Source organism: Pelophylax lessonae (genome assembly GCF_965119305.1).
Source record: "Pelophylax lessonae genome assembly, chromosome: 10".
NCBI classification, from domain to species: domain Eukaryota; kingdom Metazoa; phylum Chordata; class Amphibia; order Anura; family Ranidae; genus Pelophylax; species Pelophylax lessonae.
In genome coordinates this window covers 157416502-157443543 of record NC_138777.1, presented here as the reverse complement: position 1 = coordinate 157443543, position 27042 = coordinate 157416502, and the positions used below count along the sequence as shown (strand labels likewise).

Here is a 27042-nt window from a genome sequence, read left to right as displayed (position 1 = left end):
CCATCTTAACTCACTACTTTGCACCAAGGGTGCCTAGGTGAGCAGAGTTTCTCTGCAGCAATTAAAAAATCTTGCTAATGCAGTCACATGCCAGAGCTGACAAATCAGAACCTGATCTGTCCCAATCTCCTTAGGGAAAGAAGGGGAAGAACAGAATGGTCTTTAAACCCCAGGACCAGTGCACCATAAAACGATCACCCACAAAGGTAGGTGCAGCAAGGACCAGGAGGATGGGGGGAGTAGGGGGGGGGGGGGGTGTTAGTGCTGGTTCACAATGGGAGGTGGTGCAGGTTCTGTGAGCCTTTCCCGAGCCACGTTCAAAACACGCTGTGTCTGCATTATGCAGCAGTTGCCAGTGTAAAGGTAACGACACCCCAAACTCAGGTAGCAAACACAGTGTGCTTGCCTGCACCAGATCGCATGGTACCAAAGTACCATGTGATCCGGTTGCAGTGCATTTTTAAAAGTAGTACATGCACTGCTTTTGGTGCGATTTCAGCTCATGAATGTGCTGAAAATGCGTTACACTTAAATTGCACAGCAACACAAGTGCGTTTCTGTGCGATTCCTGGTGCAATCCAGCCTTTAGTTTACCAGTGAAATAGGGAGACAAGCTTCTGTTGTGACACTTATACAATGTTACTCATTAACTGATTTAACAAGAATCACTAAAATATATGTGAATATAGTAAGGAAAAAGTATTGGGTAAGCTCTACTTATCCTAAAGCTGATCTCCAGGTAGATATAAAGAACAGAAATAATGCAGTTCTGTATTTATTATAACGCCATTATTGATATATTTTAAATTCCTCTAGTGTTTTTTTAACTTATCAGCCTCTAGCAATCCACTGCATATTAGGATGGGGGTGGGACAAGACCTATTAGTGTTACTTGACTGCAGCAAAGAAAAACTAGGTCTCCTGCCCTGCCAGCCAGGGTCATTCTCTGGGACAATGCCATGTAACTATCAAGAAAGGATGGACAAAAATACAAATTTAAAAAGGTTTCCCTATAGTTATGTCAAAACATGTTTAAAATGGGCATAGGCTCATATACATTACAGTACATCAAATTACTGAAATATGCTAATTGCTGTACAAGCAAAATCACTTATAGGTATGTATTACCTCTCAAAGAGATTTAAAAAAACCTTAATGCCTTAATCTTCCTTTCTGGTTCCATCCTTGTTCAGGCATTATCTAGAGTAGGCATATACTTCCTAAACCAAAACTCTGGTCCAGGCTTGATATATTTACAGTATGGAAGTCTTGGCTCCTGAACAATATTTGTATTTCTCTTGGCTGGGTGTATATGTTTTCTCACGCAGATCCCCTACTGCTACCTGCCACCATGTCAATTTGGAAACACTGAGATAAAAACCCAATTTATACTCAACCATCCAACACAACAAATATTGTGTATTATGAATACAACCAATACTCAGTGGGCTGCAAAAAAATAATCTTTAATAGTTCAAAAAAAAATCACAGGACAGAGTCTGTGCTGCAAAAAGGCAAATCATTAAAATGGTACCAAAACTCCCATCATACACATCTAAAAACATACTCTCAACCACCCTAGCAATCCATTTATTGGGTCCATGTGCATAAGTATATGAAAACAATCAAAGAAGAAATGGTAGGATGTTCAATTGGTGATGGTATACCCATACTAGGGAGAGGGGAGGAACTTAATGTTGATAAAGGACAAGCTCATTGGCTATTCGATAGATGTGATGAAAAGTCTCCTTATGTATTAATAACTTATTGTTGTACAAAGAGGAGGATGGTGACCTTGATTAGTTTCGGCCATGCCAGTGATCTGACAGGTAGCCCACAGAACACCAGAACAAAGCCAATTTCCTGATCACAGGCCGGGGGCCCGGGACATGGGTCTGAAAATCGTGATTGTCCCGGGAAAATCAGGACTGTTGGCAAGTATGTTCATGTGAGATTAGGAGTATATCTTAGAGTGCCTATCTTTAGCTTTTTCCCACCATGTGAATTTCCAGAAAGTTTCCACAGTCCCAGGGAGTGATTACTGGGCTGGTGGGGGGGGGGGGGGGGGGGGTAGACAGAAAATTATCCTTTCAGACTTGGACCAGGCATTTGACATGAGCTCAAAAGACAGCAGTTTTTAATTCTTGCTGTATATTAGGACACATAATGTGCTTTATATTTATAAAAAAAAAAAAACCTTATTTACCAAAAAATTGATAATCTGAATTTCAGCAGTTTTTGGTAAAACAAAAAGACTGTTAAGGCCTTGTTCATACTAAGGTGACTTCCGATGTGCCTTGAATCGCATGACCAGGGAAATTTCATTGTTTTCATGGCGCCGCATTCTAATCAATGCGACTCAAAACAATGAAAGTTTGGAAAAGGTTCCTGGTGCAATTTACAGTGCAACTCACCCCATATAATATGCAAAGTCGCACCACATAATCGCACTGTAAATCTCACTAGAGTCGCATTGCAGTAGTGTAAACTGAGCCTGAAAATAAAGCATTTCTGATATTTATTGTTAAACAATAGTATCTGGGCTTGTTCACACTATGTGGAGTGCCTTGAATTTTTCCACATTGGAAAAATGCAGGTCATATGTAGGGCACATAGAAAAAAATGATTCCTATTTGTGGCATGTTTGCATTTTTCTGCAGCAAAATTAATGGCACCATGCAGCAGTGCCATGTACTGTGACACTTCAAAGAAAGTTAAAAAAAAAAAAAAAAAAAGAGAAAAAAGTGCATCCAGCCTTGAACAATTCTGTCAACATTACCTTCTCCATCAGTGTTTGACACTTCTCCAAGACATTCATCGGGCACATCTGGCACACAACGCCTGTGACAGTTAAATTTGCAATCTGTATAGAAAAAGTGTGCTCAATTAACCTCTTTTACAATGAATAACTATAATTTGCTGTACATGAGAGATTATATGAAAAAAGCAAATAAAATGTAAAAGGTGAACCAACACAGTACAACCTCCCCACCTGCCAGTCCCCGCTGTACTACGTTCAGGAATGCTGAGCTGTCAGTGCCCACTTAGCCAGTCCAGCAGTCCAGGGATTCTCCCTTTTCTCTAGGCAGTGCTTCCAGACAGACCAGAGTGATTCCGATTGGTCAGGGCCATCACAGAGCATAGCTCTGATCTCCCCTGTAGTCTTGTTCCTCTCCGATCTCTTCTCTCTTTGCATGAGTCAATCCTAATAGATTATGCAAATACTGTAGCCTCCAAGGAGACCCCTCTCCAGTTTACAGCAGATGACTGATACCCTCAGATATAGGTTTCTCTGGGCTTGTTGAGCTCTTGACCTAAAATGGCGCTCTGTGCTCTAGTTCTGCAGTGTGTGTAATGTAAGATCCCACCCCCTGTTTTCTACTGCTGATAAAAATCTTTTCATCTCTGTTGTAGAAGGCTGCACAAGACAGATGGCTTCAGATAAACAGGTACAACTTATCTGAGGCTGGTCACTTCAGTGTAAGGGTTTACAACCACTTTAGGTCCTTTTCACTGGTTTGTGTTTTGGTACAGTAAAATGCATTTGAAACTGCATGCAAAATGCATGACGAAATCTGTGCCATTATAGTCAATGTTCCTGAAACTAACAGAAGGGAATACAAATACAACAACAATACCGTTGACCAATGTATATGTACATATACAGTGGGTACGCAAAGTATTCAGACCCCCTTAAATTTTTCACTCTTTGTTATATTGCAGCCATTTGCTAAAATCATTTAGGTTCATTCTTATTCCTCATGAATGTACACATAGCACCCCATACTGACAGAAAAACACAGAATTGTTGACATTGTTGCAGATTTATTAAAAAAGAAAAACTGAAATATCACATGGTCCTAAGTATTCAGACCCTTTGCTCAGTATTTAGTAGAAGCCCCCTTTTGATCTAATACAGCCAGGAGTCTTTTTGGGAAAGATGCAACAAGTCTTTCACACCTGGATTTGGGGATCCTCTGCCATTCCTCCTTGCAGATCCTCTCCAGTTCTGTCAGGTTGGATGGTAAACGTTGGTGGACAGCCATTTTTTAGGTCTCTCCAGAGATGCTCAATTGGGTTTAAGTCAGGGCTCTGGCTGGGCCATTCAAGAACAGTCACGGAGTTGTTGTGAAGCCACTCCTTCGTTATTTTAGCTGTGTGCTTAGGGTCATTGTCTTGTTGGAAGGTAAACCTTCGGCCCAGTCTGAGGTCCAGAGCACTCTGGAGAAGGTTTTTGTCCAGGATATCCCTGTACTTGGCCGCATTCATCTTTCCCTTGATTGCAACCAGTCGTCCTGTCCCTGCAGCTGAAAAACACCCCCACAGCATGATGCTGCCACCACCATGCTTCACTGTTGGGACTGTATTGGACAGGTGATGAGCAGTATAAATGGAAAAAGAGTAGCGCACGAGATCAACTATAAGTGACTCAAGATGTTGTAAGCAAGCTATGAAGAATATTGCTAAACAAACGTTTCAAAAAAGTAATCAAAAAAGAAGAAGAACTAATGTCCATTTAGTCCATGAAATCCAAGGGTAAGTGAAATGAGTTGGATTGCTAGGTCACCATCCACCACCAGGTGTCACACCACAAAATAGTAGGATTGGCCACTCACCAGAACTCAATGCTCAGGTGTTCTCACACAAGAGCAGACTGCGCAGAAATGTTAGATGGATATAGAGCCAGAACCTGTTCACCACTGCTTCATAACAAATCCTTGCACGCACTCCCTCAGTATCAGGATATCATGGAGAAAAAGAAATGGCCCCACATAGTGAAGTACCGTAACCACAAAATGCTTTATTAAAAGTAAAAATGTGTTGCACTCACATGTATAGGCTGATCAGAAAGCATATAACCACATAATGCTCGGTGGAAGGAAACCTAACTCGTCCAGTTCTCGGGCTCACTCCACGCCAGCCCTGTACCTTCCGGGTAGGTCCCTCACCGTCACGTGATGTCGGATGTGTAGTCTGGTCACGCCCCGACCGGTTTCGTCATGTCCGACTTCAACTGGAGGCGTGACCAGAACGACAACATCCGGCATCTAAATAGCCCTGCTGGAACGCTCTACGTCCAATCGGCAACGAGGTGAAAAACCGGAAGTTTAGCCAGCTCACTACGCCGCGGAACTTCCGACATCAACATAACCAAATAAAGAGTCGTCCCTTGCAGGATACCAATTTACTTAGGCACCATGGATAATAAAAAATTTTTTGCAAAAAACTTTTATGCATAAAGTTAAGCGATAATAAGAACAATTTTAACCCTAGGCTGTGCGCCAAAAAAATTAAAATATAAAAAGATAAAAAAGGAATGGTTGCAGTGCAAAACCGCTCCTTGCCGATATGAACCTGTAGAATGTTACCAGTAACAATCTGCATATTCTACATTCTACAGGTTCATATCGGCAAGGAGCGGTTTTGCACTGCAACCATTCCTTTTTTATCTTTTTATATTTTACTTTTTTTGGCGCACAGCCTAGGGTTAAAATTGTTCTTATTATCGCTTAACTTTATGCATAAAAGTTTTTTGCAAAAAATTTTTTATTATCCATGGTGCCTAAGTAAATTGGTATCCTGCAAGGGACGACTCTTTATTTGGTTATGTTGATGTCGGAAGTTCCGCGGCGTAGTGAGCTGGCTAAACTTCCGGTTTTTCACCTCGTTGCCGATTGGACGTAGAGCGTTCCAGCAGGGCTATTTAGATGCCGGATGTTGTCGTTCTGGTCACGCCTCCAGTTGAAGTCGGACATGACGAAACCGGTCGGGGCGTGACCAGACTACACATCCGACATCACGTGACGGTGAGGGACCTACCCGGAAGGTACAGGGCTGGCGTGGAGTGAGCCCGAGAACTGGACGAGTTAGGTTTCCTTCCACCGAGCATTATGTGGTTATATGCTTTCTGATCAGCCTATACATGTGAGTGCAACACATTTTTACTTTTAATAAAGCATTTTGTGGTTACGGTACTTCACTATGTGGGGCCATTTCTTTTTCTCCATGATATCCTGATACTGAGGGAGTGCGTGCAAGGATTTGTTATGAAGCAGTGGTGAACAGGTTCTGGCTCTATATCCATCTAACATTTCTGCGCAGTCTGCTCTTGTGTGAGAACACCTGAGCATTGAGTTCTGGTGAGTGGCCAATCCTACTATTTTGTGGTGTGACACCTGGTGGTGGATGGTGACCTAGCAATCCAACTCATTTCACTTACCCTTGGATTTCATGGACTAAATGGACATTAGTTCTTCTTCTTTTTTGATTACTTTTTTGAAATGTTTGTTTAGCAATATTCTTCATAGCTTGCTTACAACATCTTGAGTCACTTATAGTTGATCTTGTGCGCTACTCTTTTTCCATTTATGCATTTACAAATATCTTCCATTATTTGTTTAAGTAGCAGCAATATTTATCTGTTATAATAGTCAAGAGATTGACTCCTCCTCAAGCGCAAAGATATATTTTCCTTGACCATTTGTGTCCAAGTTTATATATATTTATCAGGTGATGAGCAGTGCCTGGTTTTCTCCACACATACCGCTTAGAATTAAGGCCAAAAAGTTCTATTTTGGTCTCATCAGACCAGAGAATCTTATTTCTCACCATCTTGGAGTCCTTCAGGTGTTTTTTAGCAAACTCCATGCGGGCTTTCATGTGTCTTACACTGAGGAGAGGCTTCCATCGGGCCACTCTGCCATAAAGCCCTGACTGGTGGAGGGCTGCAGTGATGGTTGACTTTCTACAACTTTCTCCCATTTCCTGACTGCATCTCTGGAGCTCAGCCACAGTGATCTTTGGGTTCTTCTTTACCTCTCTCACCAAGGCTCTTCTCCCCCGATAGCTCAGTTTGGCCGGACGGCCAGCTCTAGGAAGGGTTCTGGTCGTCCCAAACGTCTTCCATTTGAGGATTATGGAGGCCACTGTGCTCTTAGGAACCTTAAGTGCAGCAGAAATCTTTTTGTAACCTTGGCCAGATCTGTGCCTTGCCACAATTCTGTCTCTGAGCTCTTCAGGCAGTTCCTTTGACCTCATGATTCTCATTTGCTCTGACATGCATTGTGATCTGGAAGGTCTTATATAGACAGGTGTGTGGCTTTCCTAATCAAGTCCAATCAGGATAATCAAACACAGCTGGACTCAAATGAAGGTGTAGAACCATCTCAAGGATGATCAGAAGAAATGGAAAGCACCTGAGTTAAATATATGAGTGTCACAGCAAAGGGTCTGAATACTTAGGACCATGTGATATTTCAGTTTTTCTTTTTTAATAAATCTGCAACAATGTCAACAATTCTGTGTTTTTCTGTCAGTATGGGGTGCTATGTGTACATTCATGAGGAAGAAGAATGAACTTAAATGATTTTAGCAAATGGCTGCAATATAACAAAGAGTGAAAAATTTAAGGGGGTCTGAATACTTTCCGTACCCACTGTACCTCTGTTCATCCCATAAAGCAAACCTAGAAATATTTTAGGCATACATAATTTTTGATTTCAGTGGGCTTGGACACCAATGAGCATTCATGCAATACCAGTTTTAAGATGGAATGCCAGCAAAAGTCCTGCTGCCCCATGCCAGAAGTGTGTAAATACCTGCATTGTCACATGTACAATCAGTTTAAGACAATTCACTTAATTCTGGCCCATTAAAAGTTTACACTGTGGAAAGCATAATGATTGCTAAAAGGGAAACCCAAACAGTTAATGTAAAAAAGACAAAAATCTAAATCTATGTTCATTTCAATCATCTGATTGTCTACCAGTAAATTCCTTTTTTTATTTTCTTTGTATGACTGGATTTTCAAAGTGTATGTCCTCATGGAAAGCTAAATGGCCATCTGAACAATGCAACAACCCATGGAAACTATTCTCTCTCAGGTAAGTGGGACACCCTCACAGCTTTGACCTTCATCGAAAAGGTGGCCACTGGCTGCAGAAACCGATGGCCTTCTTCATACAGCATGCTCAGAAGAGCAGACAAAGGATGCCAGGATTGGAAACCTATATAAATAAAATATATGTAGGCTACTATTGTTATCCCCCTTCTGAAAATGCTTGTTGCCTGGCCATTTCTGTCCTCCGTACTTTTTGTGTCACTGAACCAGAATAAATATCCAAAGTCATAGTAAAGTCAGAACAACTGACCTGTATACATTTCCGGATCACTGACTCAAATAGTACTAAAGCCATTGATTACCTTGATTGCCACACAACTAGAATTTCAATAAGGATAGGTGATATCTAGTAGACTGCATATTTCTCCTAGTACAAGTTTATTTTAATGTCTGCAGACTGATGTATTAGGGCTGGCTCACACCACATGCAGTCCAGTGCATTGTTTCCGCATCAAAAACGTATGGACAGTAAGTTACATGGATTCCAATGGCAAGGTTCACACCTCTGCAGTGCGTTCCACTACAGTCAACAAAAGTAGAACATGCTGCATTTTCTCTACATGGAACTGCACTAGAATGCCGCAAAATCCCTCAAAAATGCACCTGAACACATCAAGACGCATCAAGAACGCACTGGAATGCATTACACCAAAAAAGAAAAACAACAAAGTATAGAAAGTTTTTTTAAAAAAATAAAACATCTGGAACGCATCAAAAATGCATAAAAAGTGCACTGGAAAACATTAAAAAGGCATGTAAATGCGCATGCAGAAACTCATTCAGAGCACATCTGGACTGAGTTTCTGTGGTGTGAACCGACACTTGGTCTTTTTACTTCCTTGATTCTTGCAACTGCTGCGGTTTTCAGTGCTAAAGCCCCGTACACACGCACAGATTGTGGGCCAACTGATTGGCCAACTTTTGTCCAGTGTTGTTTGTTGGTTGAAATGTGCTCTAGACTTGCACTGGACTTTTGTTGGCCAACAAAAACCAACTTCAGAAGTGATGTCATGTGATGGTTGACTTTCCCTGTGTTTTTTCTTCTCTGAGCATGCCCAGTCTTGCTCATCTGATTTTTTTCTGCCAAAATCTGTACTGACTGAGGAACAATCGGCCGTTTTTTGTTGGCCAACAAAAATTTTATAGCATGCACACCAGATTTTTTTCGGCCGAAAATTTGCAGTTGGTTGTCAGAAGCATCATACTAACAAGCCTACAATCGGCAGATCGGACGTTGGCCAACAATTTACGGCCAACAATCTGTGCGTGTGTACGGGACTTTACTGCCAATGACTGTTGCTCTCATAAAACCTGAGACGATGAACATATTCAGCTATGAAGTGAAAATTCATTGTTTTTAGGATGAAATCGTTGCAGTACATCACAGCCTAAGAAGTTTATACCTTTGCACTGCATGCCCTGTCTGAATAATCCTTTCAAAAGTCGTCTACAGTGCTGGCAGATGGTAGGACGTGTATAGGTATGAACCTGGAAGGTGTGGGGGACCTTTAATCGGTTCATGTCCTGCCAATCCTTCCATATTGGACGCCCACCGACTGAAGGAATGCGAGACTTCTTAAAAACCTGTAACGGAAGATAGTACCTTTAAAAATGGGTGGTTTGTGAGTTTCTAATATTCTGTTATTGTAAATATCATCTAGACAAGCTGGTTGGCAAAGTACCCAATTGTACCATAGAAACCTTTACTTTTACCTCAAGTTACAATAGTTACACATTTCCTTTATACCAACATCCTGGTCAGTACCAGTATATCAAGTTAGCAATCAAGTTTGTGGACCAATAATTATGAACTTCTAAAGTGAGGGGCCAAAATGTTTTTTACAGGGGATGTCTGAGCTTTGTATCTGTAAACAGAACTACAATATTCAGTGCCGAGACAAGGTCACCCAGCGCCCAGGGCAAAGAAGCCAAACTGTGCCCCCTCCCCCCATTATGTGCAAGCTTAGGAGATGCTACCCCCAGCAGTCATAGGTTTGTCAAAATGCCTTGTATCAGAATGAGCTTGCTGGCCATAAAGTAAACCACTGTGCCCAGGGCAGCCGCCCCTCCTTCCCATCTCTTGTCCCAGCCCTGACTATACCTTCAAAGCCTTCTTCTACAACTTACCTGCTGCTCCGAGTTGTGCCCCCCTAGGTCCTCTAAGCTTCCTCCAGTTGGCAGAGTCGCTGATCTAGGCTTGGTGATCGAACTTGCTCCGGTGAATGAGCGGCTGGACAAGTGACTTCTTTTAATACCTCTGCAGTTATTGGGTATCTTAAAGGCACAGCGCTTGTGATAATTAAGTCCACATCCTGGAAAGAAATACAGGAGTAGCTTAGCAAATAACTACTAAAAAAAACATAATTCCTACAACCATTTTCATATGTGTATATAAATCTGGACAAATAACTTATATTATTTGTTATCTTTTGATCTATAACCTATACTATTAAAAATGTTTTAAATGTTTGATAATTATATAAAAAAAAAAGTTGATCAGAGCAGAAGGAATCTGGGCTGGGCTGACACCATTTATTGTATTTCAGTCCAGAAGAGGCCCTGGGGATGATTTACCAAAAACTGGAAAGTGCAAACTCTGGTGTAGCTGTACATGGTAGCCAATCAGCTTCTAACTTCAGCTTGTTCAATTAAGTTTTGTCAAAAAACCTGGAAGCTGATTGATTTCTTTGCAGAGCTGCACCAGATTTTGCCCTCTCCAGTTTTAGTATATTAGCCCCACTGTGTCATTAGCCCACAATGGGAAATTAGAATCTCAGTGTTCCTCTGTAGATCAACAAGTTTTTTCCAGTGCTTTCATGGTCCTAAGAAATAAAACAAGAGAGCATGTGCATGTATTGCAGAGATGTACTAAACATTTTTTTTTCATTTCTCCCCTGATATACAAAAAATATAAAACCCCCTAAAATATATCCCCCTATAAAAAAAAAATAGTAGCTATTAAGGATTTATTCAGTCTAAACATTGTTAAATGTTCAATTGCTGGCATTCAGATTTAAAAATAGGAGGAATTTTGGGTAAGGTGAGCATGGTAACATGGGAGAATCCTAATTACCACTTAATTTGCCCAGATCTTATTTTCTTTGTCTCACTATTACCTTAACCACTTGCCTACTTCCTTCCCAGGCCAATTTTCAGCTTTCAGTGCTGTTAAAAGACCATTGTGCGGTCATGCAATGCTGTACCCAAATTACATTCTTAAAAATTTTTTGAGACAGATAGAGCTTTCTTTTGGCAATATTTAATTACCAATGGGTTTTTTTCTATTTTTTGCTAAACAAATTAAAAAAAAAACAAAAAAACAACAACACTTTTTTCTTTGTTTCTGTTAGCAAATTAGTAATTTTTCTTTTCACTGATGTGCGCTGATAAGGGTGCACTGATGAGGAGGCAATGATGATGAGGATGCACTGATAGGCGGCACTGATATGCTGTGCTGATGGACACTAATATGTTGTACTGATTGCCCTTCTTATCATTGCAGCCCTGTCAATGCCAATCAGTCCAAATGTCCTCTGTCAAAGTATAGTTATCGACTTTCCTTTCCTCACACTGACAGTGCTGAGTGAAGGAAATGCCCATAACAGGCATTTGTTTACATGTGATGAGCTGTGATTGGACTCAGCTGATCACATGGTAAAGGGCCGCTGTGATTAGCCCTTTACCTCGATCTGTGATCAGCTGTGTCTGACAGAGTGGTCCGCAGCAGTGAAAAAAATGTTTAGATTTTATTATCCAAGTTTCATGGTACATAAGCACACACTTTCAAAAGAAGACAGTTCCAGGCACCCCCACCCTTTATCACATTCAATGCTCCATTTTAGTGTGTAAACTGATGTCAGTTTTGCCAAGTTATGAGGTGGCCACTTCAGCTCATTGCACGGTTTACATTTGTTTTTAGTTTATTAAGAGTGTACAAATGTGACCTTTATTAAAGTCTCCACACAGCCAAATGATGCACTGCTCTGCGGTGAAGGGACCTGCAATGCCCTTCAATTCTTGTCTGCATTTTTTCACACTGCACATCACAGCAGCATTTCTGTCCCTGATGTATATCTGATGGAAACCAGAAAGACAGCAGCAGTCTAGAAGCCTGCTGATATCCCCATAAAGAGAACCCATCATATATAGTAAAAAAATAAGAATTACCCAGTAATAAAAACTATCAAATATGTGACCTACCCTTTCTCACATACCATTTCTTTCCCCCTTAGTCTTGCACATAGTGATAGCCTCTTCTTCCCACTACCTCTTCTAAACATTGGGTGCACTAGTAAACCCTGCACACTCCTCTCTTGTGCACAATATACTCTGCATTTGACTCGCCTGCACATACTGCCCATCGTCATACCCTTTAAACTCCTATTATCGCACATATTGCCCATCATCATATCCTCCACACATCTTTCCCTAACATAACTCTTCTCCTGCACATACTGTACTATATTGGCACCATACCAACCAAATTCCTCTACTACACCTACTTATGTACAAATCACATCCTCCAGACTCCTCTCCTGCACATACTGCTCATTGTCGTACCCTCCAAACTTTTTTCCCACGCATAATGTCCGTTATCATAGTGACCCCACTTCTGTAACTCACATATTGTCTTCATTTGTACCTTTTGCATTGTTCCCCTGCATATACTACATGCAGCTGTACGCTCCAAACTCCTCTACTGCACACACCACCCTCCGTCATACCCTTTGCTGCACTCCTCTCCTGTACATACTGCCCACCATCATATCCTCTGCACTCCTTTCCCACTCATACTGGCCATCATCATATTCCCCAATCCTCTGTTCTTTACATACTGCCTGCCATGATAACCCATGGCCGCACCCCTGATAGTCCCTCTACCCAGGGCCATCCATTTAATGAGGCAACCTGAGACTTCTGATTAAAGCCTCGTACACACGCAACGGATTTCTGCCAACCGGTCGTTCGTCTTTTGTCCAGAGTGGTGTCTGTTGGTTGGAATGTGCTCTAGACTGCACACAAATTTTGTCATACGACAGAATTATACTTCAGAAGTGATGTCATGTGTTGGATTGCTTTCTTTGTGTTCTTTCATCTTTGAGCATGCCCAGTCTTGCTCATAAGATTTTTCCCTGTCGAAATCTGTACTGACTGCACGAAAATCAGACGTGTTTTGACGGTGGACAAAAATTCTATAGCCTGCACACCAGAATTTTTTCGGCCGAAAAGTCGGATTCGGTTGTCAAGAGCACCATACTAACAAGCCGAAAATCGGCAGATCGGTCGTCGGACGAAAATTCCCGGCCGAATTTCGACTCGTGTGTACGGGCCTTTCTGCACTTATTCTCAGAGGAAGGAAGTCCAGATTCAGACTAAATACAAATAATGACTGGCACAGCTGTAGGCAAGAAAAAAAATAATCTTTAGAACTCCAATACGATGAGAAAAACATTATCTAAATCACCTTTTTTGACCTTTTAGATTCACTTACCTTGACATTTTAGTCCTTGTCTCACCAAGCCGAACAACATTTCTCCACAGTAGTCACAAAAGGCTGGAGATTTATAAGAGTGGACCAAGAGGATGTGAGGCCGAATAGAGAAGTCAAGGGATACAGAAGCTAGAAAAGTAGTGATACAGGCAATTAAGAAATTGTTTATGTCCTTTGAATCCAGAAAAAAAAAAGGAGTTAAAAAATATACTTTGATTTCTACCTCCCCACCTAAAAATTAATACAGGCAGGTCTTCAGGAAGAATTTATGACCCCATTCACTGTTGCTTACAGTGATCAGTAGGCTTAGTATGACTGGTCATATGCAATTCTATTTACAATAAAGCATCTCTAAATTGCTATACCTTATTTTATCTGCAGATACATAGCAAGAGTCAGATTATACTTACTCTGGCTTCAGCAAAACATCTGGAAGCTGATGGAGCAAGAGAATTCCTATAAGCAGGAACAAGAACCTTGACTTCTTTGATATATCCTGAAGCAAGCCTTGAAGTCATATCTGGCTTAAAACCAGATCTTTTGGTAAGTCAGGTAGAGGAAGTAACTATATGACAGTGGGATGATGTGTGTTATGTTCCTATATATAATTATTATTATTATAAAACAGGATTTATATAGCACCAACAGTTTGTGCATCACTTTACAATATAAAAAGGGAGACAATACAGAAACAATACCATTAAAACCAATTCTATACCGGTTATTAGCTGAAGGCAGGATAAGCTTCGCTGAAGAGATGAGTTTTCAGGGATCTTCTAAAAGTGGACAAATTAGAGATAGCCAGACAGATTGGAGTAGGGAGTTCCAAGGTATGAGAGCGTGTCTGGAAAAGTCCTGGAGAAAAGCATGGGAGGAGAAGATGGAGGAACTAGAGAGGAGGGGGTCTTGGGGGGAGCAGAGAGGACAGTTTGGGTGATCTTTGGAGACAAGATTGGTGATGTAGCTTGGGGCAGGGCTGTAAATGGCTTTGTATGTTATTGTTGATGTTTTGAATTTCATTCTTTGGGCAATGGCAGAGTGGTGGTGGACATTGAACAGTTGGTAAGGTGGATGGGTCTGGCAGCAGCATTCATGATAGAATGAAGAAGGGATAGCCTGTGAAGAGGTAGGCCTGTAAGGAGGGAGTTACAACAATCAAGGTGAGAAATAACAAGGGAGTGAATAAGTTGCTTAGTGGTTTCAACAGTTAAAAACAGGCATATTTTGGAGATGTTACAGACCTGGCATGAGGGGAGGGACGAATATTTGTAATAATTTTGATGCAGAAGTCAGGGGAGGGGGGCATGGGAAGGAGGGAATATTATGAGCTCAGTTTTAGAAAGACTGAGTTTGAGGAAGTTGTACAACATCCATGATGATTTGTCAGTTAGTAATATGAGAGGAGACTAAAAGGAGTGAGGTCTAGAGAGATAGATTTGGGTGCCATCAGCATAGATATATTACTGGGAGCTGTGGGAGTTACCAAGAGACCAAGGGAGGAGGTGTAGATTGAGAAGAGGAGGGGTCCAAGAAAAGAACATTGGAGGACCCTTACAGAAGGAGAAAGGAGATAGAGTTATAGTAACACTGAAGGAGCGCTATGATAGGTAGGAGGAGAACTAATATAGAGCAGACTTTTGAAGGCCAAGAGAGAGTGGAGTTTTTGGAGGAAGGGGGGATGGTCAACAGTATCAAAGACTGCAGAAAGGTCTAGTAATAGATGTATGGAGTAGTGGCTATTAGTTTTAGCATTTACTCATGATGCACATTCCTTTGTAATGCTTTACAAATGCTCCTTTGGCGTTAGTATGGGCATTAGACTCGCTTTAATAAGCTTTAGTATGGGCGTTAGGCTGGCGTTTTACAATTGTTAATGAGGCATTAAAAATGCAACCCCATATGGGCAGTTTTGAAGCATTTGATGAGTGTTAAGGTGCATTAGAATTAAAACCCTTTAATAAGCTAATCCTAACGCCCCAAAACCGCACCGTAACTGCCTGCCGGAGCATTTTCTGAGTGTTACCATAGACTTGAATGGGAGGCGTTAAAAGGCTTCAAACGCCTTGACTTCCTCTTGACTCAACAAGAGGCTTTCATTTTGAAGCGACGTGACACTAACGCTTCATGTTTTGACAGTGTGAACAACACCATGTGCTGTCCATTTTATTATTTTCATAGATGTTTGAGGGACCTTTTTAAAAAACCTCTCAAGCGCCTGCTTTTAATGTGTGAACTAAAATTACTCTTTCTAGAAAATTTGTAAACATTAAATATAAATCTACTTAAAAATTTTACACACCACCCTTACTTAAACGTCTAGATATTTCAGTATGACAATTCATTGCTCGTTTTCCAATCTTAATTATTCTCACTCCTTTAGACCTTAAAACACTTTAACATTTTTTTAAACACTAAGGGCTCTTTCACACGGGCGATCCGATCAGATCCGCCTGTCAGTTTTTTTGGCAAATCTGATCGGATCCTCCATGCAGCTCTATGGGGCAGTGGATGTCAGCGGAGACATCTCCACTGACACCCGCTGCCATCCGTACTCAATCCTGTCCGTGAAATCTGGACGGATGGAAAACATATTTTTCCATCCATTCAGGGATCGGATCGGATGAGAGCGGACAGGCGGTCCGCTCTCATCCGATCCCCCATAGAAAGCAGCGGGAGCTGTGACACCTCCTTCTCCGCACTGCAAGCTGAGACGGAGCTGTCATCCGCCGGCTCAGCGGGGATCGGCGGATCGATCCCCGCTGAGCAGCACGGATCCGCCTACAGAGGCGGACCGTGTGAAAGAGCCCTTACTTAAACACTGAACTTGACTTATTTTCTCCCTTTCTATTCTATTTTCATATTAAATATCAACTTGAAGAGCGGGCCTTTTTCTGAGACTTTTGTTTACATGTAAAAATCTGTATTATTTGCTAGAAAATTAGTTACAACCCCCAAACATTATACATTTATTTTTTTTTAAGCAGAGGCCCTAGAGAATAAAAAGTTGGGTTTTGCAATTTTTAATGTCACACTGTATTTGCACAGCAGTTTTTCAAACGCATATTATTTTGAAAAAAAAAAATGGATTTTTGTAAGATCTTACCGTAAAATCCTTTTCTCTTAAGCTCATTGACAGACGTAGTCCTCCTTGATTAATATCAACTCGGGTTATACTGCCCTCTACAGGAGTAGGACTAGACAGGAAAGAAAACGTTCTGGCCACACCTTAGGGGCAGTCCCAGAGGGTATATCCTCTCTCTCTCTGCTACAGCAAATCAGTTATGTCACAAAGCAGTGTTTAGAGAATTTAACCAAACCCAACTCAGAAAACAGAGGGGCGGGTACTACGTCTGTCAATGAGCTTAAGAGAAAAGGATTTTACGGTAAGATCTTACAAAAATCAATTTTTCTCTGTCACTCATTGACAGACGTAGTCCTCCTTGATTAATATCAACTTGGGACGTCCCAAAGCAGTGCCACAAATGAGGGGTGGGATAATGAAAATCAAAATCCAATCTAGAAGGCCCAACCGGTGCCAACTAGAAGTTTTAAAGGCTCATCAATCAAAGGATGAGACTCAACTGAAAATCCAACGGAAAAAAACCCTCGAGGTAGACCACCGGTCTCCTCAAATTAAGGCCTGCAAAACCTTGCGGCCAAATGAGGCATCCGCCGATGCCATCACATCATCTTTATAAAATTTTGTAAAGGTATGAACCGACGACCAGGTAGCCGCCTTGCACACCTGGACCACTGACGCCTGATGGCGGTAGGCCCAGGAAGTACTGAGCGCTTGAGTGGAGTGCGCCTTAACAGGGAACAGAGGATTCCGACCCTTAATAGAATAAGCCTGTACCACAGTCTGTCTAATCCATTTGGAGATAGTCGCGGCAGATGCAGGCAACCCCTTTCTGGGGCCATCCGTGATCACAAAAAGTGAATCCGTTTTACGGAACGATTTCGTAGTCTTCAGGTATACCCTGATTGCCCGAACTACATCCAAGGAATGCAACGCACATTCCCGAGGATGATTGGGCTTAGGACACAAGGAAGGTAGCACAATATCTTCATTCAGATGAAAGTCTGAAACCACCTTAGGAAGAAAGGATGGCTTCGGATGAAGAACTACCTTATCCCTATGAATCACTAGATATGGGGAATGGCATGATAATGCAGCCAGTTCCGACACCCTGCGTGCAGAAGTAATGGCCACCAAGAAGGCCACCTTCTGGGATAATGTAAGCAAGGGAATCTCCCTGATATTTTCAAATGGAGGTTTCTGCAGAACCGACAAAAGCAAATTAAGATCCCAGGGCGGTAAGGGCGCGCGCACTGGCGGAGCCAAGTGTCGCACCCCCTGGATGAAATTCCGCACCAAGGAATGAGTAGCCAAAGGCTTCTGAAAGAAGATTGCTAACGCTGAAACTTGACCCTTGCCCTTACTATCCGTGCTCAAGGATAGTTTCTGCTCAACCCCCTTTTGCAGAAAAGCCAAAATTCGGGTCACCAAATAGGTACGTGGGGGAAATCCCAAAGATTCACACCACGCAATATAAGTCTTCCATGTGCGATAATAGACTTTGCTAGAAGTCGCTTTCCTTGCTTTAAATTAGAGTAGGAATAACTGAAGCTGACAATCCCGTCCTTCAGTACCTGGGTCTCAATGGCCAGGCTGTTAAAACCAGCGACTGTAAAGCACGATGGAAGATCGGTCCTTGAGACCGCAGATCCTCCCTGAGAAGAAGTCTCTAAGGAGCGTCTGCGACTAGCCTGCCCAAGTCGACGTACCCGGCTTGACGAGGCCAGCCCGGAATTTCCAGGATAACTGGAGTTCCCTCCACCTCTATCCTGCGGAGAAATCTCAGCAGTAACTTGAGAGGGGGGAAGACCTATAGTAGCTGATACGCCCCTATGGGACGTTCAGCGCGTCTGCTGCGTCAGCTAGCGGATCGCGGGCGCGAGTTACCAACCTCCGCGCCTTCCTGTTGAGCCGAAATGCCAACAGATCCACCTGCGGGATGCCCTACTGAAGACACAGGTGGTGAAATCCTTGGTGATCGACCTAAGTCATCACCATGATATTGTCTGACTGGATCCGAACCGGGCTGCCCTAGAGCTGCTTGGTCCAGGCAATCAGACAAAGTCTGATCGCTCTCAGTTCCCACACATTTATCAGAAACTAAATTCCTATCGGAAGTGATGACTTCTCCTGGCTGAGCATTAGAGACTGAAGTCACCGGACCAGAGACTCCTTGGTCCGCTCGCTCAACCGGATCCGATTCCTGGAGGGAACTGGGAATGATCTTTGGAAAAGGTAAAGAAAACGTTCTGCTCAAGGAACGGGAACTACCGCTCCCTGTGGCATATGAATGTTGGAAGGGAAGAATCGCACCGGTAGAAGTGATCGACACTCGATCTTGTATCCTGATCATATGATCTCCTGAACCCCTTAGTCCGGGATTCAGGAAAGCCCTGGATCTGAACACCGGTGAAGACGTCCCCCCACCCCTGAGCTGGGTGGGGGCGCACCTTTAGGCTGTATTAGCCTTATCTTCAGGTTTGGCTGAGTCGGCCTTTTGTTTACCCGACCGCTTCCACTTTTCAATCCACCGGATCCTTAAAGGACGGAGCGTCCTCCAACGAGATAACAGTGGCTTTATTTAGTCTGGAAATCGGTGGATCCACCACTGGTGGTACCGTCCATTTTTTAATGAGGGATTCCTCAAACGGATAGCGTCTAGCAATGCGTTTGGAAATAGTAAGGATTCGTTTCGGATGATCCCATTCCTCTTTAATTTTATTACCAAAACATTTGGGTAAGGGAAAAACCTTCGCCGTCTTGGTAGGTTTACTAGTACCAAAGGGAATTTCCATCTCGGTTACCTCTGCCGGTGTAACCTCAAGTCTCAAGGTTTCCCGGACAGACACAACTAGTGCGTCCACCAATGCTTCTTCTTGTGCTATGGCGGAGGTAGAACCGTCCTCCTCCCTATCTGAGGGAGCATTACCTGAGACAACAGCTCCTGCAGAGGGACCTGCAGCTGCAATGACCATCTCAGAATCTGACTCTGAAGTATCAGATGAAATAGGGGTAGGCGGGGGTCGCTTTCTTGACCCCCGTCCCTGACAGGCCCTCTCCACTCGGGATACCAAAGACTCCAAAACTGCTGATAATGCATCAATACTCTGTGAACTGGAGGGTCCTGCGGCCACCTCGAGGGGATCAGGTGGGGATACATGTGTGGCAGGGTCCATGTTTATACAAGACACTTGCCAGAAAAAAATAATTGCAATCAAAAAAAATAAAACTTTTTTTTTTTTTTTCCTTTAGTCCCCCAGCGCAGCAGCGCCCCTCAGTGTTACCTGCTTTTGGACCCCTACAGAGAGAGAGAGAGAGAGAGACCCCAAGGCTCACCACTTGATGCTCAGAAGTTTCAATACAACCTGTTCCAGCACTGTCTGTTACAGACAGGAAGTCTTTGGCTTGCTTTCCCGGGTAAAAGGAGGCGGCTCCGCCCCTTTACACGCCTTCCGGGGCCTCCCCATAGCTCCTCGAGGTGTTTGGTCACCTCAAACATGGCCGCCCCCATGCTGTGATCTGCAGAAAAATGGCGGCGGCCTGTGTAGGATAGCGGCGGCATGCAAGCTAGCCGCGGCCTGCGGGAGGTGTGCACTCGGCCTGTGCGGCCTGCGGGAGTGCGCGCTCGGCCTGTGCGGCCTGCGGGAGGTGTCCTCGGCCTGTGCAGCCTGCGGGAGGTGTCCTCGGCCTGTGCGGCCTGCGGGAGTGTGCACTCGGCCTGTGCGGCCTGCGGGAGGCTGTGCGGCCTGTGGAAGTAACCGGCTTTCTGGAGGGATGGCGACCTGCGGATGCAGAAACTCAGGCATAGGCATCGGCCTGTATACACACTATGACAGGTAGGATACCTCTATACCTCAATAGTAATGCCTCTTAGTAGTCTGCCACTGACTTCAGTCACCCTTACAGTCATATAGTGACTTTAGATAGTCAGCTCCCAAAACAAGCCTCCTGGTTTCTTATTCACAAAATCACACTCAAATTGGGGGATCTGTGACCTGTTATAGGATAGAGGGGGGACCCAGAAACTGAGTGTCCGACCATCCCAGAGAGGGGCCCGCGTCCACCAACAAACCCGACAGGGGGAGAGGGGGAATATTCTACTCACCATACCGGAACCAGGCGGGCGCCAACTCCTGACAGAACCCCTCTCCACCGGGGTGGGGGGGCTGTCGACCAATACGGACGCCGTGACTCAGTTTGCAACTGGTCATTGGCGTCCAGGTGAGACGTTTAACTCGCAGGGTCAGTCCCCGTCCAGTGGGACTATGTCACGGCCGACCCAGCGTGGAGCTATGGCCTGCACGCGCTCATAGGCTGAACTGGGGTGACCACTGGAGCTCAACATCCAGCCCGTCGCCCAGTTTCAGCGTACTTGCTTGAAGATCTCACAGGAACACTGGAGAAGAAAAGCTGCCTAAAAATGTATTTCTAAAAAAATCTTGCCAGGACCAAAGATCCCAGCAAGGAACTTAGGTCCTTACTCCTAACTAGACAAAAAAAAAACTGATTTGCTGTAGCAGAGAGAGAGAGGATATACCCTGTGGGACTGCCCCTAAGGTGTGGCCAGAACGTTTTCTTTCCCGTCTAGTCCTACTCCTGTAGAGGGCAGTATAACCCGAGTTGATATTAATCAAGGAGGACTACGTCTGTCAATGAGCGACAGAGAAATACTTTTTTGAATTTTAATAGAAAACAGACACAATACATAACCCAATTTTTTTGGTAAAATATAAAAGATGATGTTATACCGAGTAGATAGATACCAAACATGTCACATTTTAAAATTGCGCATGCCTGTATATTTTATTATCCATAGGTGGCCGTTTAACAATCCTTACAGGTTACAACTTTTGATGTGCACAGGAGTGTTGGTGCAAGAATTACCGCACATGATCTGATGTTCACAATGATACCTCATGACTGCTTGTGTGCGGGACCAACATGTGCGTTCGCCTTACATTTTTATTTTTTTTATTTACTTATGTATATTTTTACACTGTCGTTTTACATTTTTTTATTTTTACATCACTTTTATTGCTGTCACATGGAATGTACACATCCTCAGCAATAGGCAAGTGACAGGTACTCTTTATGGAGAGATCCGGGGTCTATAGGACCCCAAAGCGTCACTGACATCCAGGTAAACTGGAAGTGATGTCCGGTCATTGCTTCTGGGTTACAATAGCTGAAAGCTAAACAAAGCGGATTTGGCTGGTCGCTTGGGTCTCCCAGTGGGAGAAGAGAGTCCAAGAATGCTGCGGAAGGGGGAGGATGTCCCCTTCTTCTGCTTGTAAAAGCAATCCAGTGGCTAGTTAGCTGCTAGGATTCCTTTTTCAAGAGAGCCAACTGCTGGCTCTAAAAAACTTGAAGGCCCATTTGTCACTGGTTGGCAAGTGGATATGTATATATGGTGAGAAGATGTGGTTCTTCACTCTGAAACCTTGTCGCAACACAAGAGCAAGGGGTTGGAAGATGAAGCCATAGCACCAATAGTGTGTAAGCCAAACAGTCTTATAGAGGCTGCAGCACTGACACAAAGGAAAGGTAGGTGACAGACCACTGAAGGAGATAATACCTTTTCTAATGGGCCTTGTTCACACAGACTTACTAAAGCACACGTCCGTGCAAAGAGCCATGTTTGCCCGAACTGGATTCACAAGTTTTCCTGTGCATATGCGTGCAGGCAGTTTTATTCATGTCAATTGGGATGTAGCAGCAGCAAGGACACATTCACTGATGGAGCAGCATGGACACAGTCGCTGTTGCCAATATGTCATCCATGTGAGTGTAGGTGTGTGACCCTGAGTGTTAGTTCAGGAACATGCACCCGCATGGATGACAAATTGAGAGCAATGGCTGTGTTGACATGAAAGGCGCTGTCTGCGCAGAAACACCTATGCCTCCCGTGCAGATATACACAGCCCTCACATGGGTTAACGCTTAGGTACACCCCTGTGAACGAGGCCTTATTGAGAACTGACACTGTAAATTTTTAAAAGACCTGACAGGGTCACTTTCAGTTCCCTTTGGTAGTTAGAGCTATAGGGACTTGCCTCAGTGACCTAACTCCAATTTTAAGGATTTTAGTTGACCGTCTATCTTTGGCTTCAATCAATTTTGAGTTACTTAGAAAAAAAAAGAACATACTTGCCTCGGGTTAGTGCCTCAGAAAGTATGAAAATAATTGGGTTAGTATGACAGCTAAACATCTTGGTTTTTCAAACAAATAGGTCAGCAATAGCATCTCCTTGTTCTCTTACTTCATCTTTCCTTTGAAATAGATCAACTCTGTTGTATACCGCACACCTCTTTTTTCAGCTTCCAAGCTGCTGGGTGTGGGCTGTAAAAATGTTTTGGGCTGTGATGCAAATTTATACCAAGGACACCAAAAAAATATTCTCTTAAACAGAAAAATGAATTGAAGCCGATAGGACATGGAGATTCTCACCTGGCAGAACAACTTCAATGAGGTCCCCTTCAGTAATGACGTTGATGAGTTGAAGACGCTCAAGGACATTTTCGGAGTTAAGATTGTGCCGGAAGAGTTGGATTTTTTCAGAAACACCCAGGAATCCATATTCAGGATACTGGCAATATTAAATAAACATATTTAGTTTACTATTGGAGAACAAGAAAATAAACATAGATGTTTATAACATAAGCATACAGTATGCTTACTGTATACCAACAGTTAAAACTTTTTTTCTATTTTCTGCCTGTTTGTCACAGTTGAGACCTGAGAATACTTTTTTCATATGTCAGGGCATTAATTAAAAAAATGGAGGAGATTGCCTTAGAGCAGAAATAAAGACTCCTGTACCAAAGCCAGTTACAAAGTGATGTACAAGCATCATAAAGTGCAACCAATTCCCTTTATCTTCCCAGACTTGGTCAAATCCTCCCCTCTCCAGACACTGCAGCTTACAGTGGGAGGGTTTATCGACAGAGACAGTGCTGTAAATTCAGAAAGCAGTGGACCGGACTGTGTGGCCAACTGATTCACACACTACAGCAAAGGTAATAATCAAGCTCCGGCAACATTTTTTTATTCTACAGTGGTGTAAAGACAAAGCCTCTATAGGCGTGGCAACTCCGCTCTGAATTCAGTAGCAGTGCAGCATTGTTGCCAAAGTATCACCAGAAGCTGCATTGGATTTCACTGGCAGGTCAGATAGATCAACAAGTGCTTGGGAGACTTTGCAAGGGGACTAAGAGAAAACTGTAAGAGAAGGTACATGTATAATTAAGTGGTTCTAAAGCCTAAACAATTGTTCCCCTAATGCATTCCTTGCATTAAGGTAAAAAAATGTTTGGGTATCAGCAACACCTTTCTTACCTGAGCCCTTGTTCGATCCAGCGCTGTGTGTTTCTGCAGCTCTTCTCTGTCCTCACTTACAGGTCTTGCAGGCAGTGGGCTCCCAGTGCTGTCAATTAAAGCAGTGACTAGGGAGCGGGGCTGAGTCCCACTTTCTGTGTCAATGAACTCAGCAGTGGGGCTCAGGAGCAAGCACACAGCAGTGCCCCCATGGGAAGTGACTTCCCATGGGGGCACTGGACAGAGAGGAGAGGCCAGAAGCACCGGTAGGTGACCTGAAAAGAGGAGAAATTCCATTGCACAGGAGTAGGCAAGTATAGACACGTTTGTTATTTTTTTTAAAAAGAAAAACATTTATATTTACATTCACTTTTAAGTGCTGCAGTACATATTTTTTTCTAATGGGAGGTCATAGTTCTACTTTATCTATAGCCAAATTCAAGAAGAGTACTGACATAAAAGGCAGTTTCGTCTTAAATTTATATGGTTGGATTTGGTAAAAAGGCTGGCTAATTGTCTCAGTTTTTGGTGAACAGCAGGATCCATTTTTACTCATTTATGATTTTTAGAGATTGAAGGTAGACCAAAAAAAAAAAAAACCTCAAATTTTTAGTACAGTAAGGAAGGGTAAGAACCTTTAAAAAATGTTTTTATTGCTGTTCATACCTCCTGGCCCCATGATGCTTGTATCCTAGAATACTTTTAAGGAAATCACAAGGTCAGGAAAAGTGGGAAAATCTCTTGAAAGGTATTACAGACAGAAAAAAAATTAGTCAGAAATTGTAACTTTTCCCCACACTTTTATTTTTTTATTTTTGGAAAAACTGTTTGGAGTAAGGCCTCCTTCATATGGCCATTTACATGCAGCTACCAGATTTCAGCAGTAAGAATCAACAGATTCTTGCAGGTTGATTGACCATTGCATGCAGCAATGCAACAGCCACTCAGCCTATTTAAACTACTGAGAGGTTGATAGCGGCCACTGCTGTTCGCATGTAGATGCACATAGGGTGTCCAAGTCGTGACACAGCAATTCACATGCCCTGGTCATTTCAGCTGCAATTCTTGCCATTGGAATCTGGTGGCTGCATGTAAATGGCAGTGTAAATGTGGCCTAGGCTTCAACTCAATCCAGAAAGATGTGCACCCAAACTTTAAAAAAGGCCTCAGAGTTTTCTTCCTCTTGCTTGTATATTATTCTTACATTAACTTTCCCATGGACAGTATGCACCCATCTGATGAAATTATACATAATTACACCCATTTAACATGACATACATGGAACTTTATGGCCATAAAGCACAGTAAAATTGGCCTTTACATGCATAAAACTGATAAAAGAGCCCTGATGACTATTTCTAGGTATAAAGCATAAGATACCTAGGTATCAGCAGTTTGTCAAAGCCAAATCTTCAACATTTACTTTGAACATTCCCATCCCATAGCATGATAAGTGGGAAAAAAAAAAGGTAAAACAAAAATCGGATAGATGTACTAAATTGCATTTCCAAATTCAGCTGTCATAAATCTGCCTCTAGGTGTAGAGACTCAATTTTCTAGAAATGTAAAATAATCCCCATCACTAATCATCTAGTCTGTAACATGATAACCAGTCATTTTTAGCTATGGGCTTTATGTTTTAAATGTGAAGAAAAACATATGTAATACAATAGGAATATCCAATAAGAAGATGAAGAAAAACAAAAAGGACAAGTGTTAATGAAAGAATATTGTATTATTGGAGGCGGTCACAGGTTCCTGGTCCTGAGGAATGGATTAGGAAGATTAATGAGATCATGGAGGTAGAGGAGTGGATAGCGACTTGCGGATTTACATCAGAACGGTTCCATACGACTTAGGCAACTTGGAGGGAGCATACCAAAGTTTCTGACTATGTTCCATCCAGCCTTGATGTCGCCCTACTGAAGCTAGCAGACCCTAACTTGCCTACGATCTCCGAGTAGAGCTCTGTTTATTCATCTCTTCATGTAAGTTGTTACAAATTTCTGAAAAAAGTTTCATGCCAGTGTGATAGGTATCTTGGTATAAGTCGGCGTCCAACCTTATTCTTTTCCCACTGTTTTCTTTTTACTTTTATTTTTTTGGTGTATTGGTTTGTTCATCATCCATATTGCATTAGTGAAGACAATAGGTGCCAGGAGACCAATGCTCGATTGATGAAGCCAATTTAATTTGGGTATCTTGGTGACCCCTGGCACCTGGCGGACCATACTGTGGACGCCAGGGTATTCCTCCTGTGTGGTGCTCCAACTCTGGGGTCTGCCGACTGTCTTGATGACCACTACGATGGTCAAGATGGCCTTCCTATCCTGCTGGGTCGGCCCTTGTCCAACACAATTATTTAAAATGTTGATAAATCCTGGTCTATAACTCAGGCCAGGTAAGGCTATACTTCAAAGTTTATACCATTCTCTTCTATTTTTTGGAGTTATGTCCTTTATTTAATTTTTTCTCTGTTTTCCTATTCATATGCATTGTACCATCAAGGTGATTTACAATATGTTCTTTTTTTTCAACTATATGCCTGGCTTTGATGCAAAAAATTGATGATCGGGGCTGCCCTGATCTTGTTTGTAAACTTTGTATAAGTTTTTGAAATAAAGATTATATAAAAGAGGAAATTGTATATCTTTAATCTAGATGTCAGTAACACACCCTGTAAAATGTGAGAGTCAAATATAACTATTGTAACAACTGGCTAAACCAGCATTTGTTTTTTTTTTTTTATACAAATGGTTGAAAAAATGTGATATATTGGAACAAATGACTCATCGAATTTACATGGTGTATTCATTTTCATGATCTCAATAAATAAAAATACAGATAAGGCATATGAAAAAAAGTAAGTAGCAAATAAGCCATATGGAAAAGTAAGTACATCCCTACAATATTGCTTTAAATTGATTAAATTAGAACCAGGTGCTCCAGGTTGAGGTGTCTATGAACAGAACTCCAATAGGAAATATACGGGTGGAACCTTCCTTTTTTAAACCTTATATCTAGGGTCTGGTGCCCTCTTTGCTCTTGACATATGTGGCGTTGTTATGCCAAGATCAAGTTCCTTTAGGAAAAAATTTTGAATGTCTGAATCTGAAAAAGGATTTAAAATGCTTACTAAATTATTTAAAATCCATCATTCAATTGTAAGTCAAAATCTACATGCCATGTAAATTTAAAATGACTTAAAATTTTGCCAGAATTGCCAGCCCAGCAAATAGAGCTCAAGAGCTGACTGT

The 27042-nt window shown here is 42.5% G+C and overlaps 1 protein-coding gene across 1 annotated transcript in view; it reads right to left on the bottom strand.

Moving 5' to 3' along the window:
* LOC309564891 (serine/threonine-protein kinase D1-like) overlaps positions 1-27042 on the bottom strand; it is a 165476-nt gene that overhangs the window by 37518 nt on the left and 100916 nt on the right. The window contains exons 2-6 of the mRNA XM_082269580.1: positions 22919-23057; positions 13392-13520; positions 10028-10212; positions 9304-9484; positions 2780-2863 (exon numbers count right to left, since the gene is read on the bottom strand). Coding sequence (XP_082125706.1) covers positions 2780-2863; positions 9304-9484; positions 10028-10212; positions 13392-13520; positions 22919-23057 — 718 coding nt within the window. The remainder of the gene's footprint in view (positions 1-2779; positions 2864-9303; positions 9485-10027; positions 10213-13391; positions 13521-22918; positions 23058-27042) is intronic.